General features: G+C 36.3%; 1 protein-coding gene across 1 annotated transcript in view; it reads right to left on the bottom strand.

Moving 5' to 3' along the window:
* LOC136560298 (BTB/POZ domain-containing protein 8-like) overlaps positions 1 to 14504 on the bottom strand; it is a 25161-nt gene extending 10657 nt beyond the window's left edge. Inside the window, exons 1-7 of the mRNA XM_066556044.1 lie at positions 14303 to 14504; positions 13348 to 13465; positions 10230 to 10319; positions 8024 to 8104; positions 6904 to 7000; positions 1630 to 1812; positions 696 to 833 (exon numbers count right to left, since the gene is read on the bottom strand). Coding sequence (XP_066412141.1) covers positions 696 to 833; positions 1630 to 1812; positions 6904 to 7000; positions 8024 to 8104; positions 10230 to 10319; positions 13348 to 13465; positions 14303 to 14504 — 909 coding nt within the window. The remainder of the gene's footprint in view (positions 1 to 695; positions 834 to 1629; positions 1813 to 6903; positions 7001 to 8023; positions 8105 to 10229; positions 10320 to 13347; positions 13466 to 14302) is intronic.

Here is a 14504-nt window from a genome sequence, read left to right as displayed (position 1 = left end):
CAAGGTCAAATACTCCAGGGAAAAATAATGTATTTGATTAAATTTTCATTGCTTTGACCAAGTAAATCTGTAATAGCACCAGATTGCAGTAATTAATGTTTCATTTATTTTTTATTCTTTGTCATACTGTTTATGAATTGTTCCCAGAATTAGCCAACCACAGCTTAAATGTCATTATTTAGATTGTATGAATATACACGGTATGTTACACACATGGAGCCTGACACCTCCACCCAATCCAAAAAACATGCACTGGATTAAGTGTCAGTCCTTGCTTCAGAGGACAGTTAAAAAAAAAAGCTTCACAAAAAGCAGGGGAAATATTTAGGAAGGAAGAGAATAAACTCTCTTCCCCTGTAAGTTTTAGGTAATGCAACATTTTGCTAAGTTTTTCTCTTATCACAAATTTAAAGTGATAGTAAAGATCAATAGGGCAGTGTTGCCCATAGGGCTTACATTTTCAGTAATATACAGGATTTCTTTTATTGCCAGGATGGGGTTTCTCTTTAAAGTAAATAAATGCCTACATTTTCTGTACTTCCAAAAGGACCTTGGATTTATGCAGATGCTTTTCTGTCTGACCCCAGTTGCATGACTGAGCCATCTGAGCTCACACCATATCATCTGATTTGAACCATGGCATGAAACTGTACCAGAGTAGCTTTTGTACAAGCACTGCACATTTAAGAACCTACCATCTCCTCCACATTTGCGGAGTCCAGCAAAATATCCACTGCTACAAGAAGAAAGCAGCTATTTTCATTATTAATGCTTTTTTCAATTGCATTGAAAATTAGTTCTAGGAGGTCAGGTTTGCTGCTCATTGCCTGTGCCTGAGGAAACAACAAAAGGCAGTCGTTTAAAACAAAAGCGTGTACTTTGTATGCAAAAGCATTACCGAGCAGAGAGGATCTGCTATCAAGCTGTGCAGGAGGTATTCCAAAGCTGAGCATCTTCTTTTGTATCCATTCCACAACCCCACCCCTCTCCAGGCCTCTAGCAAATTATCCTGAGGCCTCACTCGTTAACAGAAATCTTAGGAACAAGCACACTGTGATGAATTTACAGCTCCATGCAACTCTGGATCCAAAGGCAAATTCTTTTAATATTTCCCTCTTTATTTTTTTCACTCCTCCGTATATTATATCATATTAAAAAAACATATTTCACAAGAGAAATGAACAGGCTGGGTGACTGGGTAAGCTCTCACCAGAACCTGCAGCATTGCCACATTCGTGCAACTGATGACAGAAATCAGTAGAAGTTTGAGTACACTGCTCATACTCTTAATCTTGTAAATCTGGGCTGTTTTTTCAGGGGCCTGAAAGCTTTTTTGAAGCAACACAGAAACTGTCCCACTAAACCAATTGGAACTTTTGCTTAACTGAAGCACAGAACCTAATGCAGTATTAGCACTGTATATCAAAACATTTACATGCTTTAAAACAAACCTGAAAAAACCCACCCCCAAAACTCTTAGTTTTGGTGGGTTTTTTTCATTTTTCTCCATAGAATTGTAACTCAAAGCAAAAGCTGAGACTATTTTGGTAATTTAGCAGCCTGATCTTTGCAAAATGTGCTATAATTCAATTTATTTGGAAGCATATAAAAACTTGAGGGCACTTTTACCTGCAACAAAACAGAGAAGCCTTCACTTTGTACTACGTGTAGGAAGTTTGCAACAATAAAGGTTACACATTCCTCGTGAAGCCGTGCTGCCAAGGCCACAGCTGTCTCTGTCCATTTCACTCGGGGCAGGCTATTGATCAGCCGGTCACTCTCCATCAGACGGAGAGCAGCATTCTTGTGGTTCTTGAAACAGAAACAGAAATTAGCCTGTTGCCAAGCAATTACCTAAAGAATTGCTGATTGTAAAATAGCATCTGTTCAGTTACTGAGCTTTTACACAGGGATCCAATCATGTCATGATTTCCCTTATTTAAATAATTTTTGGGATTTATAATTCTTAATATTATATGTGCCTTTGAAACTAAAGCAGAGATAGAAATCTCTATTGGTTCAGTTTTGCCTGAAGTTAGGTAGTAAAGTTTAAAAGTTTTCAATAGCTTTTATTATATTTTTTTCAACTGCGTCATTACATACTGCAGTCCTGAAGAAAAAAAGGCAAATGTTTGCTGGAGAAGCTGAATAGAGAAAAAGACCATGTGTCACTGAAAGATGTAATAAATTTATTAATAAAACTGCTAAGTTGAGGTTTTAGGTGAGTGTGGATGGCCTAGCATTCCAGATAGAGAAAAAAACTTTTTCATAATTATGAATCCTTTTGCTTTATTTAAAGGAGTCAGACAACAAATATTTGTTTTCCCAGATGGAGTTCTAACTGAACTTACCCTCTCTGTTGTCTAAAGTTTCTCAAAGAAAAGTAACTGTTACATTTCTAGTTACCTTTCCAACACGCAAACAAGAGTTGCTGATATTTATTATCCTGGTCTGTGTCTTTGGTTCTTTCATGCATTGCATCAGCACCTGAGGGCAACTTCTACTGGCTAACGCGGTTACTTGAAAAGAACTTGGGATTTATGGTTATCCACATTAGAATGGCCTGAAAGCTCCATTCAATGTGACCTAGCAGGACACTGATAAATTATGCAGTAACACTTGAAAAAGCAACAATTCAGATAAATATTTGACACAAAAACCCTTACTGCAAATTCAGATCACAAACACATTTGTCCTATGCAAGTTAGCAGGGAGTACCTTCTTTGTGCATATTATAGTTAAAAGATAAAATCTGACCATTCATTGTTAAAATATACTTTAAAAATTATTTTACTTATCTCTGGGCAAACTCAGTTTGCTTCTCTGCAAAACACGTAAATTAAGAATTACATATATGCTCATGGTTTGATTTTGCTCCCACTGGACTCAATTACAAGCTTTTTGAATTGTCTCAAATTCAACCCCTGCTCACAAGGCAATAAGCATTTACTCCCATTAGACACTTCCAGTGAAATATAAAATGCCTTTTAATTAAATCAGCACTTTGTAGAAGTGGTTCTAACTGAATTTTACTTCTCTTACTGTACTTTTTTCCTAACCATTTTAAAGTGGAGTCCACTTTACTTATCTAAAAACCCAGTAGTTTTCTTGTATGAAGTTGAGACATCGGGGATAGGCACACATAAAGCACCTGGACAGTGCTTTAAATGATACTCCCATTTTAATGTTTCTGTGTTCATCATTGTGGTTTCCCAGGGATTTTCCCGTCAACAATCTCCTTTTTTTTGCACCTGGCTTTTTTCCTCTAAAGGGCTGTCACATTAACTAGGTTTTACATTTCCAGCATCAGTAAATTAAAGGATCAGCAGAGTTATACTGTTTAACCGGGTGTAAATGTTTAAAGTTTTACAGAAGAGAACTCTAGCAGCAGAGAAAAAGGACTGTAAATCGTACAGTAGTCCCTGCAAAATTAATGTCAGACCTTTTCTTATTCATTCCTCAAGCAGGCTTAAAGCATTTTTGCAGATTGTGAAAAACTCCCCAGGGAATTTCACAAGTTTTTGGAATAGATGTCTTAAATGCTGAAAGGAATGCTCACCAGAACCATTCTCTGGGCAGAAGAGGCTTATGCTTTATCATTTAATCATTTATTAATCATTTTATCATTTAATTTTGTAACTCTAGCTGCTTTCAAGACTTCAGTCCATAAAATAGCAGTGACTCTTGCAAAGACACACCAACACAAATTTTAAATCATTAATATGGGAACTAAAACCCACTTTAGTCCAAACTACAAAAACCTTCCAGCGAAGCTGGGTACACAGAGAGGGCAGGACCAAGTACTACAGTGCCATGGCTGTTCTGCAAAGGCTGGCAAGTTTGTGCATTTCAACACAAACTGTAACCACAGCATCTTTATTGACGAGAATAAGCAGAGGGAAAGGAAGGCCTGAACATTTACCTTTCAACTGTCCCAATAATGTTGCACAAGGGCCTAAAGAACCTAAAACTGTGTCAACATGTGCTTATAGCTACAGTACACACCTGAGGTAGTTTGGAGCTGGAGGTGGGTGGTGGTTTAACTATGAACAGCTGTAGATCAGAATGAACTGACCTGTATCTGAAAATGTTACTTAAAACTTATAAAATTTTACACTATGTATGACACACATTGCTATGTGTATATCCTAGGAACAGCTCAGTATGCTGATATAATACAGTGCAGAATATCCAGCACCTTGAGATACTAGACCTACTCTTGAGGTATTATGGCTGCCATCTTTATTCTGTTAGATTGATGCATTGTGGTAGAACTGCTCAGGTTTTATAACTGTGGATATTCTCAAGCTTCTCTTGACCACAGAATGACAGCAGAGCTGGAAAGATACCCTCACAGGTCATAATTCCAACCCCTGACCCAGCACAGCACCATCCCCCAGAGTCCCACCCTGTGCCTGAGAGCACTGTCCAAACACTTCTGGAGCTGTGCCAGGCTGGTGCTGTGACCACTGCCCTGGGGAGCCTGTCCCAGTGTCCAAACACCCTCTGGGGGAAGAACCTTTACCTAATATCTAACCTAAAGGCACATAGCTCTGCAATCTGTTATTTTTCAGGCTTTCACCTGAATATGCAGTTGCTGCTGCTACTCCTAGCTGACCTGCTGGCCTCAGCATTTTAAGTACTTCATCACAGAAATACTGAAAAAAAGCCAGTCCCAAGAAGGCTTCACAGTCCTTTCAGCAAGGGGTAGTTCTTGGCCAGAACCATTCAAGAGCACAAGTCTTGAACCAGGGCTATGTTTGACACTGCATGGCCACACCAGACCTATTTAGTGTGGGTAGGTAACACAGTAGCACAGACACAGGGACAAGGACTTCAGCATGAGATATATGTCACATATTTAGTTGGGTTGTGTGCTAGAACCAAAATCATGCTGTGAATGTTACCTGAGCTAGTTAGATTACATTTTGTTTGTGACAATCCACATTAGTTACATACATAGACAGTCATGTTTGGCAACAGCTCTACAGATTTACCTTTATTTCTACATACTATTCATATATCTGTTACAATTCAGTGTATATACAGGCTGAGTACTTGGGAAAATTTCTGTTAACAGGTCTAGTTCAAATCAGTTACCTTAAGTCAGCTCTAAGCATAGTTCTATACAGAAATACAATTAGAAAATACTTAAATTTAGGCAGGTCTAAATTGGAACAATGTAAGTAAGTGCTACAAAAAATGAAAGCTGAGCTTTGGGGGGACCAGTGTAGTACTGTTATCTGAGAAGTAAAAGATATGGATACCATACTGCTACTTTATTTTTGTAAAGTCAGCCTGCCTGTAAACAAATAACTATGATCCCTGATAGCCAGTGACCACCTGAGGTCTGAAAAAAAATTAAATCAATTTTTTCCAAATTAGAATACAGGCAGAGATGAGAAGGCAATCACAAATGATGTATGCCACCACATAACACAGAAATTGATAGAGTGATTTCCTGTTTCTCACTATGCAAATACATAATCAGAGAATGACAGGATGGCCTGGGTTGAAAGGGACCTTACAGGTCCTCTAATCACAACCCCCCTGCTGTAGGCAGGGATATTTTCCACTAGACCAGGCTTCTCAGAGCCCCATCCAATCGGGCCTTGAACACTTCCATAATGTTGCATTATGATGTCACAGTTGTGTTTCATAAATATATTTTCTATCATTATGGTGGACTTGGATGTCACTGGACTGTGTGTCATGAAGCATAACAATGACATTTCACATCAAAATAGTTTTTAAAATTGTTATTTTAATTGGAACTTTTACATAGTATAAATGTACTACAGATTTAAGAAACTGTATTCATTAGCTCTTAAATTACATTGTACAGCTAAATAAGGAAAAAATTCACATCGCTCTATTTTTCTACAAAGCACACTACTTACCAAAGAGTTAATCAACGTAACAAGACAATTGTTCTGAAGATCAGTAGGTAAATTGGCAAAGCTTTTCTCTGAAAAACATCTTGCAAAATGTTTTCCTACCCATCTGTTGAAAAGAGAGCCATTCTTAGGTAAGGAAGATGAAAAATGTTCTATCTTCACTTGTTAGCATAAGTGATACCTCTAAAGTATTGTGAAGAAAAAACATTTAAAATGTAGACATTTCATATGCCAAAATAAAATAATTTCAACAGAAAGCAGATAAAAACAATTTTATTTTATTTTACTTACTTCATGCAAGCAGCATATAGGTTTTCCACTCCCAATGAATGAGCAATAGCCATGCATTCTAGTACAGGTTGCTGTTTGCCAGGAACAGGCTAGAGATGTTAGAAAATTATCACAGTTATTGTACATTTGATTTACAGAAACCACACAGAAATGCAAAATCTTCAGTTCAAGGATTCAGAAGGAATGTCAGCTGCCATGGTATTTAAGTTTGTTTGCCTTTATGCAGTCATCTACTTCCACATGTCAGTAAAGCAGAATTCAGCATCATGAGCCTAATGTGTGGAAATGCTCAATTCTAAGCAGGTGTTTGTTTTAAAACCAATTTTCATTGAGCAGACTTTTTTTTCTAAATACATGCCCATGAAACAAGATACACAAATATATAGCATTTCCACATGCCCACCAAGAACAGTTACATTTACAATAGTACATATTAAACTACCCTGAGTGTAATTTAGTACATTGAATTAATCACGTGGAATACTGCTTTTAATCAGCTGGGGTTTCCAAGTGTCTATAAATAGGTGATGGTATCACAGGCCTTACTCCCACCACCTATCCCAGATTCACACCTGAGAACAGGGACTGTTGACTTCAGCCAGCACCTCGATCACACGTAGTTTTTACATATCTTGTCACTATGATTTAGTGTTCAGCAATAGATTTGAAATTCTCAGGCTCTGTAGCTCACCAAGTAGCACGAGAAGTGACATACCTTTTGGAAAAAATTGCAGTAATCTCTTTTCAAAATGTAGATAGCTACTTCTTTTAGTCCATCCAGCCCATACATGTCTGCAATGCCCAACATGTGACTGAAGAGAAAGCAGTAGTGACAGGAATTAAAAATCCTTGTGATATATGAATTTTCCTTACAGGACAATTTACATGCTAACTTTACCTCTTGGTTCAGTCAGAACTTACTGCAGAAAGAGACTGATAACCAAGTGTGACACTTGCCAAAGAATAATCTTCAAAGCAGAAACATATTGACCTAATAAGAACCTCCCAGCCATGGAGTTCAGCCTGTATAAAAACAAGCCTCAGTCACTAGCTGAGACCTGTTTAGAAGACTCTCAGTTTCTCTACGATAGCAAATGAAAAAAATATTTGTGCCAGTGGAGTTCTGGAATTTTGTAGGGTTTTTCCCAAAGATTACATAAAATGTTATTGATGACATTCTTAAAAAGCAGAGTGAGCAAACTATTAATTATTTTATATTATTTATTTTCTATATCAATTAATTAGCTAAACATTGGTATTGGGACACATTATAAACAATTCCATATTTTTAGGAAATAGTAGCATTTTAATGTTTAGTGGCAAGAGTTCATCACCTACTATATAAATGGTTACAGAGAATAATTCACAAATTTCAGATTTTACTTAACTAATACAGGATTATGTATAAAACTGTGATTAAAAATGATCCCAGAAGAAAATGCCAACATTTACATTAGTTCCTATATGTCATCCTTCATGGATCTAAGACTAATTCACCTTTTCATCACCTTGAGTGATTATTCAAAAATAAATTAAAAATATTACCTATTATATACTATCACACATTGTATATATATATTGTCTGAAAACTAAAAGGAAGGTACAGGCCAATTGGGAATTATTTTGGTATAAAACATCATCCTGTTTTTCACTCTCCTCATAGAGTATTCCAAAACCAGCTGGCATACCTTTTCCAGTACCTGTCAAATAAATAAGATTTCTTCAACAGCTTTTTTTTTTTTGAGTCTTCCTTTTGATTTTTAACTGAGAAAATACAGAACAATCAAACAAGCACAAACTAAAATTAAAAAAGAATAATAAAATTTGACATATACCCAACATCAACTTTGTCTGGGAAGTCCAAAATAGCTCCATATATAGAATGCAAGACGACATTCATTTCTGCATGGCTTATGCTGCAAAAAAGAATGAAAAAATACAAATAAAGACATGCCCATAATAAAATGCATCGCATTTCTTAGCCAAAGGAAGTTGGCAAAAAAGCTGATACATCATCCAGCTGCTCTGTGAATGGAAGGCAAATTATCTGATAAAATTAAAGCAATAAGATTTTGCAATACAGAAGTATCTAAATGGACTACACTTGGGGTGAATTTAGCTACTCAATAGATTTGCTGAAACTTTCTAACACTTCAGATCTTTAAAAATAAGCAATAAGCAGACCAATACTAATAACTATATTATTTACACTGATAATAGAGAAGGATTTTTTCATCATTGCCAAGCTCTTTACCAGCAGTAAGTCAACTATTAAGTGATTATATATTTTAAAATAGTTTTATTGTAATTAATTACTCTCTTTATTTTATGATATATTTTTGTTCATGCAACACTAAAATATATATTTAGTAGTTTTATTACAATACTAAGTAGAAATGTTCCTCGGAATATTTAGTGTTTATTCAGATTAAGAAAGCTGGCAGACCTACACAGCAGTGTTTGCATCCTTTCACAGTCCCAGCACCTTAATGCAGAAAGGCACAGAATGCCTCAATGATGGACACGATCTGAACAACACTTTCTTGTACTTGTGCACGTACATTTTTGTGTGGCATCTTCAGGACCCACAAGTGCTGTGTGCATTGGTGTAAATGGAATATTCATGCAGAGCTAAGACCCTTTAAAACGTCAGACATGTTGAAGCAATTGACATGGGTGACTAAAAGCAAAAGGAAAAGAACCCAGTGCTGCAAATGCAAAGAAGCCAAATCAGCACAGCTGTCTCCCTGTATAGCAGCACACACAACAGCCATAAAGGCAGCGAGGAGGAGTTTCCCCACAGCCTTGACAGCTGTTACCTTAAGCAGAATTTTCATTATTTCAGAGTAAGCCATATGTACTTCATTTATAAGTGTTGTAGAAAACAGCACTAAGCAGAAAAGTGAACTGGAAAAGGTAAATTTATGCATATGACTCATAATAACAGAAATTATGAGACATTGGCATGAGAACAGTCTCATATAAGGGTTCAGTACTTCTCCAGAGAATGCCTCTACGGAAAAATAAGTAGAGGCATTTCTTAATTTCTTAACCACAGAGAAATCAATTACAGAGAGATAAGTGTAAACACCAGAGTAATGGGTGACTATCAGCCTCTAAAAACCATAAAAATGAAGGAATAAATTAAATTGCAAATATATTGCTTTATAAGGATTTGGAATTATAACCAAATCAACGCATAACCTTTATGATGTTGCAGCAGCATTATTACACTGCCAGGAAACTAAAATGAACATTTAAGAAAGTATCACTTGGCCAAGAGATTTTATATTAACACAAAGCAGTTACATTTTGCAGCACTGTAAGGTACACAATTCTTTCTGAAGAAAACTGAGTCAACCAACATCATGCCTGGAAAAAAAAGCTAACATGTACATGGATCAGTACTCCTCTGCTTTTAAAGGAAATTGAATGTATTTCAATAGAGTTTTCTGATACTGAAAAGAGCTCTAACCTAACTACTGAAAAGAACAGTCCCCAGCTTATCTATGAAGTCTTAAGTATTCATCCTACAATGACAGCTCCATTATTCTCATGCAGAAAGCCATGGTGAACAAGCACACTTTATAAAATTGCTTTAGTGTATGCTGCGGAAATATCATAATTAAACACTATATAGGAAATGTTATTTATCTTTACATTGTAAATATACTTATTGTACAAATAAGTAGGAAAATACATTGTTCAGACACTCACATTTCATGACATGTACAACAAGACGTGAAAGAAAAGAATTTTTGAGAAGATTGTGAATATTAAAACATACTCTACACAAAAAGATTAGTGCCCTTCTGCTGATGAAAAAGACTTTTCTGAATCATCTGACAATATTAACAAATACACTACACACAGAGTTTCATCCTGAAGTCAAAACAGTACTCAGGAAATGTATCAGGCTGGAGAAAAGTGTCAAGGCATATTAATCTTCAGCGCTCTGTTCACAGCACAGTTGTTACATATTTGCAGTGATTGTAAATTGCCTACCTTTGCTCCCACACGACTTGCAGAGACAACACTTACCCTTGAAGAGTGATGTGCTCTTGAGAGCTCTCAGCCCAACTTCCACTCAGCATAGCAGCAAAGTAACTAGATCTGGCACATAAAATGGCCCTGAGAGAGAAAAAGTAAACATTATTCCACTACATACAAATATTCATGATGAGACTCTTTGATAACATTGACTTAAATCTTTGCCCTTTATGCATTAAGGTGTCAGCTGTGCACTGCATGCCTTTTCTCCCAGTATGTTTGGAATTTCAAAATATGCTACAGAAAAACCAAACAGTACTCTATAAATTTTTCAGTTAAAGCTTGTTTTCAGTATGACTTTGAGATTCACACAGAGGAAATCTATTACCACAAGCATCTTCCTTTATATAAAATTTCACATTTATTTCTCCTGCTTTATTTACCAAATTAGAGTAAATAACAGTTATTTAATAAAGTAAATAAATAGTTTATACAGTCCCATTATAAGTAATTATATACTGAACATCTTAAATTCTTCTTATATTGCAAAATGTGTATTTATCAAAATGATAAGTATGAAATGTCGTGTATTCAGAATTTTCTACCCACCAAAAGTCAAACAAAACTTGCTATTAGCACATGCTGGGACAATAAGATGTGTTTTTACAACAAGGGCTGTCAGCTACTTCTGTTTACACTTACTGCCCTTATATATTTAAAAAGCACATAACTGGCCATAACGGGGCTAATTCAGTTTACTACTACATCCATAAAAGAGAATAAAGAAACCCCAGAGCTGCAGTCTGTGGAGCTCAGCATCTCTATCAGTATCAGTCTTCAAAATATTAGCTAAAAAGACCTTTGCAACAGGACTCTTCAGGTGGAAGTGTAGTGGCAGAGAGGAAGACAAGATAGTGGATGAAAACTGCTTTGTGATTTCAGTTTCCCAGATCGACACCAGTTACAGTGTTAACCTTTATGTATCTTATCTGGCTTACCACAGCCACAGATAATATTCTCATACACAGAATTTTTTCATTACACTTTTTAAGCCTCCTATTATTTCTAAAATTAGCTTATGTCATGTATTTCCTGTGGCAGAAAAAGCAAAATGTTATACTAGGCTTGAGAATCCTTTCTGTTACATGTATTTGTCTCCTAAAATGTTTCTGAGTGCTCTCATTTTGCGTAGGAAGAAGCATGAAGAATACTATTTATGGTCTCTTTTACAGTCATTCTATATTCTGTATTCTCTCATCTGTCCTCCCTCCTCCTGCTTCAGAAGTCTCAACACTTTAAATTAGAAACTTCTTGCACATTCCTCCTGTGAGTCATCCAGCAAAAATAATAAAACAAAGCTTTTACTGAACACTTCATATCTTAGTGAAATACATCGACATGAAATTGGGTATTACATCCTAACCTGAAGTGCATGTAATTCTGGGTGCACACACCATCTTTTCTAATAAGATTCAATAACACAGTATAATAGAGATACGGAATACACTTATCTCCAGTTTTTTATTAAATTAAAATATCCAGTTTTATTAAATTTAGAAATAAATTTTAGTAATGAACAGTGATCAATCATCTTCAAGGGCATAGTTAGAATGGGTATTTCAAAGACTCATTTTAAGTAAGACAGGTATTCAGCAGGATATGGACAAATATGCAGTACCTAAATTTAAATTTTATCAGCATACGTTTATAAAGTATATGGAGATACTAAATTATTTTGAAATAAATTTCTCTGTGCTTTCCTACAGTGATGGTTGGTGCCAGTTTTATTACCAACCAAATCTGACTTGTTTCATGCAGAGCTCTGTAAGAATGCAACACTAGGAAGACATAAACCAGCAACACTGAAGTCTATTGGAAGTTCACAGGACTTCATGAGAAGGTAAGGAATACTGACACAAGTGGTGGGGGACTCTGGGGGCCTAGCCTGTCTCCTGGTTGAGAACTTAAAAAAAAAACCCTTACAGTAAGCAAATAATTGTGGTGCTTTCACCACAATGAAAGTCCCATTGCCCTTATTAGCTCCTACTGTTCACATGACCCAGTGCTAAAACGAGCTCAAGTCCTGGGCCTGTTTCAGAACATCCTTGTTTTCTCTATGATTTACTGCTGTATCTTTTGATGCTAGTTAAACTAGATACATAGCTCCAGGCAGTAAGTGGCCTAAATTAAAGCTCTGCTGATAGAAGCTCTTTGTTGCAGTATTTTTTCTGCATTAAAGCATTTGTTTTTCAAACTTACGTATCTGAGAACATATTATGTAGACCAGAAGAAACAAACATTCTTTCCTACACTTCATTCTGAAAATGTAGCATATATCCAAATACCCACACAACTGTGATATACCTTCTCTAAAGATACTGTAATGTCAGTAACAAACTGTCCCTCCAGTTTTGTGTTGAGAAAGTACTAAAAGTAATGGAGGGGTTTTATAGTCTCTCTCAGTTACTTTATATACTCAAAGGGAACAAAATACAGGCTGTCTAGTTTGCTATCTCAAATGTAAACAGACTTACATCAAAGCTACAGGGAATGGTACTGACACTTTAATTTGCTTTCCCAAGCCACAGGAGTACAATAAGCCAAAGTTCTTAAACGGTCTTGGACTTTCAATCTAGGAAAGGCTCCTGACAATCTTTACATCTACATAACTGAAGTAATGAAAGTAAAACCAGATCTTGTATGCACAGATTCTCAAGAGCCAAAACAAAAATTACTGCTCCAGAAATTTTCTGCCTATATGGAAATTTTATTCAGTGTTAGTAACTGAATAGTTTATTAGTAGATTTTTGTTTTCTTTACAGATCACAGTTTTTTAAAATTATTTTGTTATTCATACATATATACATATATATATAGGTAGGAAAAAAATCTACAAGTATTTCCATAAGTATTTACTCAATATATGAGATTACAGTGGCAATCTTAAAACTGCTAAAAGCACAGTTGTTTTCAAAATAGTGGCAGTTGATGATAAATTATATTCATTAATATCAAAGTACAGCCACTCCACACATAAGACCTAAAGCCTGTAACAGTTCACAGCCATAGAACAGCACCAGCAAAAGCTTCTTTTAGATAACAGTAACAGCGGCATTTTATACCAGATGGTTATTGATTGAAAAACTTTTTACTGTAAATACTTATGTACCTGTGAGCTTGAAAATTTTTGCCTTCTACGCAAATATTAATATCTGGGCAACAGCACTTCTTGTAGAGCATCAATAAGTCTTCTCCTAACACAGATGCAGTTTCTACTTTGGAATTACCTGCATATAGGGAGAAAAAGCTGTTTTCACTTGGTCAGGTGTACGAGAGACTATTGACAGTGCACAGACAAAATATTTGAAAAGAATCTGACATAATTAAATTTTTTCTTATTGCATATTCAAGCTTTTCCCTGAAAGGTTCTCCAAACATCGCCTTTTACTTCTTATTTTGACTTATCAGAAACTTGACCAATGCTCCCTATTTGGTATCTACAGAAGAGCTACAGTTACTCTTTCAGAAGATCATGCACCCAGTTCATTCTTTTCTTTGAAGAAGAGCAGCCCCTGAGGAAGTCTGGGGAGATGCAGTGCCACAGGTCCCACCTGAACAGATGTGCTGCTTGAGCCCTGGCACTGACACAGCTGCAGCAGCCAGCACCTCTGGGGAAGATGCAGTTAAACACTTCCTTGTATGATTTCATTCAGAGCTGTAGTATGGAAGATTCTGAAAGGTTCCAGAACCCTCCTAAAACAGCAGTGGAACCGGTGCAATTTGCTAGGAAAGGAAAACAAGGGAGATACTCTGCTGTGTGGAAGTCCCACATGGTGAAGAGTGGAGCTCACTGTATTCCAGGGAAAAGACAGGACATGGTGATGACCATGCCTGATGCCTGGCAATTCCAGATTTATTACACTACACACAGGCTGGGAACTGTGCCTGCTTAACTTCTGCAGCAATTCAGTTCTTCAAAGTGTGAGATCATGAGGTGGGCCATAGAAAAGAATATCCATCTGTGCTGTAATAGTTTTAATTTTGCCTGCATTTTTAAAACTGTAGAAGTATTTGAACAATTATTTAAAAGACAAAAAGAGAAAAAAGTGCAATTCCAAACCTACCTGCAGCAGCTTTGTTGCTTTCTGCATCAATCACAGCTTCTGGAATTTCTTCCTCAATACCAACCAAACCAGGAACTCCTTTCTGCACAGCTCCACTTGGAGTATTCTGATCAACTGGTGTTCTTTTGATTTGTCCAAGACAATTTACATTTTTTTGAGTGTTGTGAAGAGTAGTAGTGTTGCTTTCTTGTATTATCGTCAT

This window comes from Molothrus aeneus, chromosome 9, assembly GCF_037042795.1.
Source record: "Molothrus aeneus isolate 106 chromosome 9, BPBGC_Maene_1.0, whole genome shotgun sequence".
Lineage (NCBI taxonomy): Eukaryota > Metazoa > Chordata > Aves > Passeriformes > Icteridae > Molothrus > Molothrus aeneus.
Note: the sequence above shows the minus strand (reverse complement) of the source record. Positions and strands in the feature narration are given on the sequence as shown.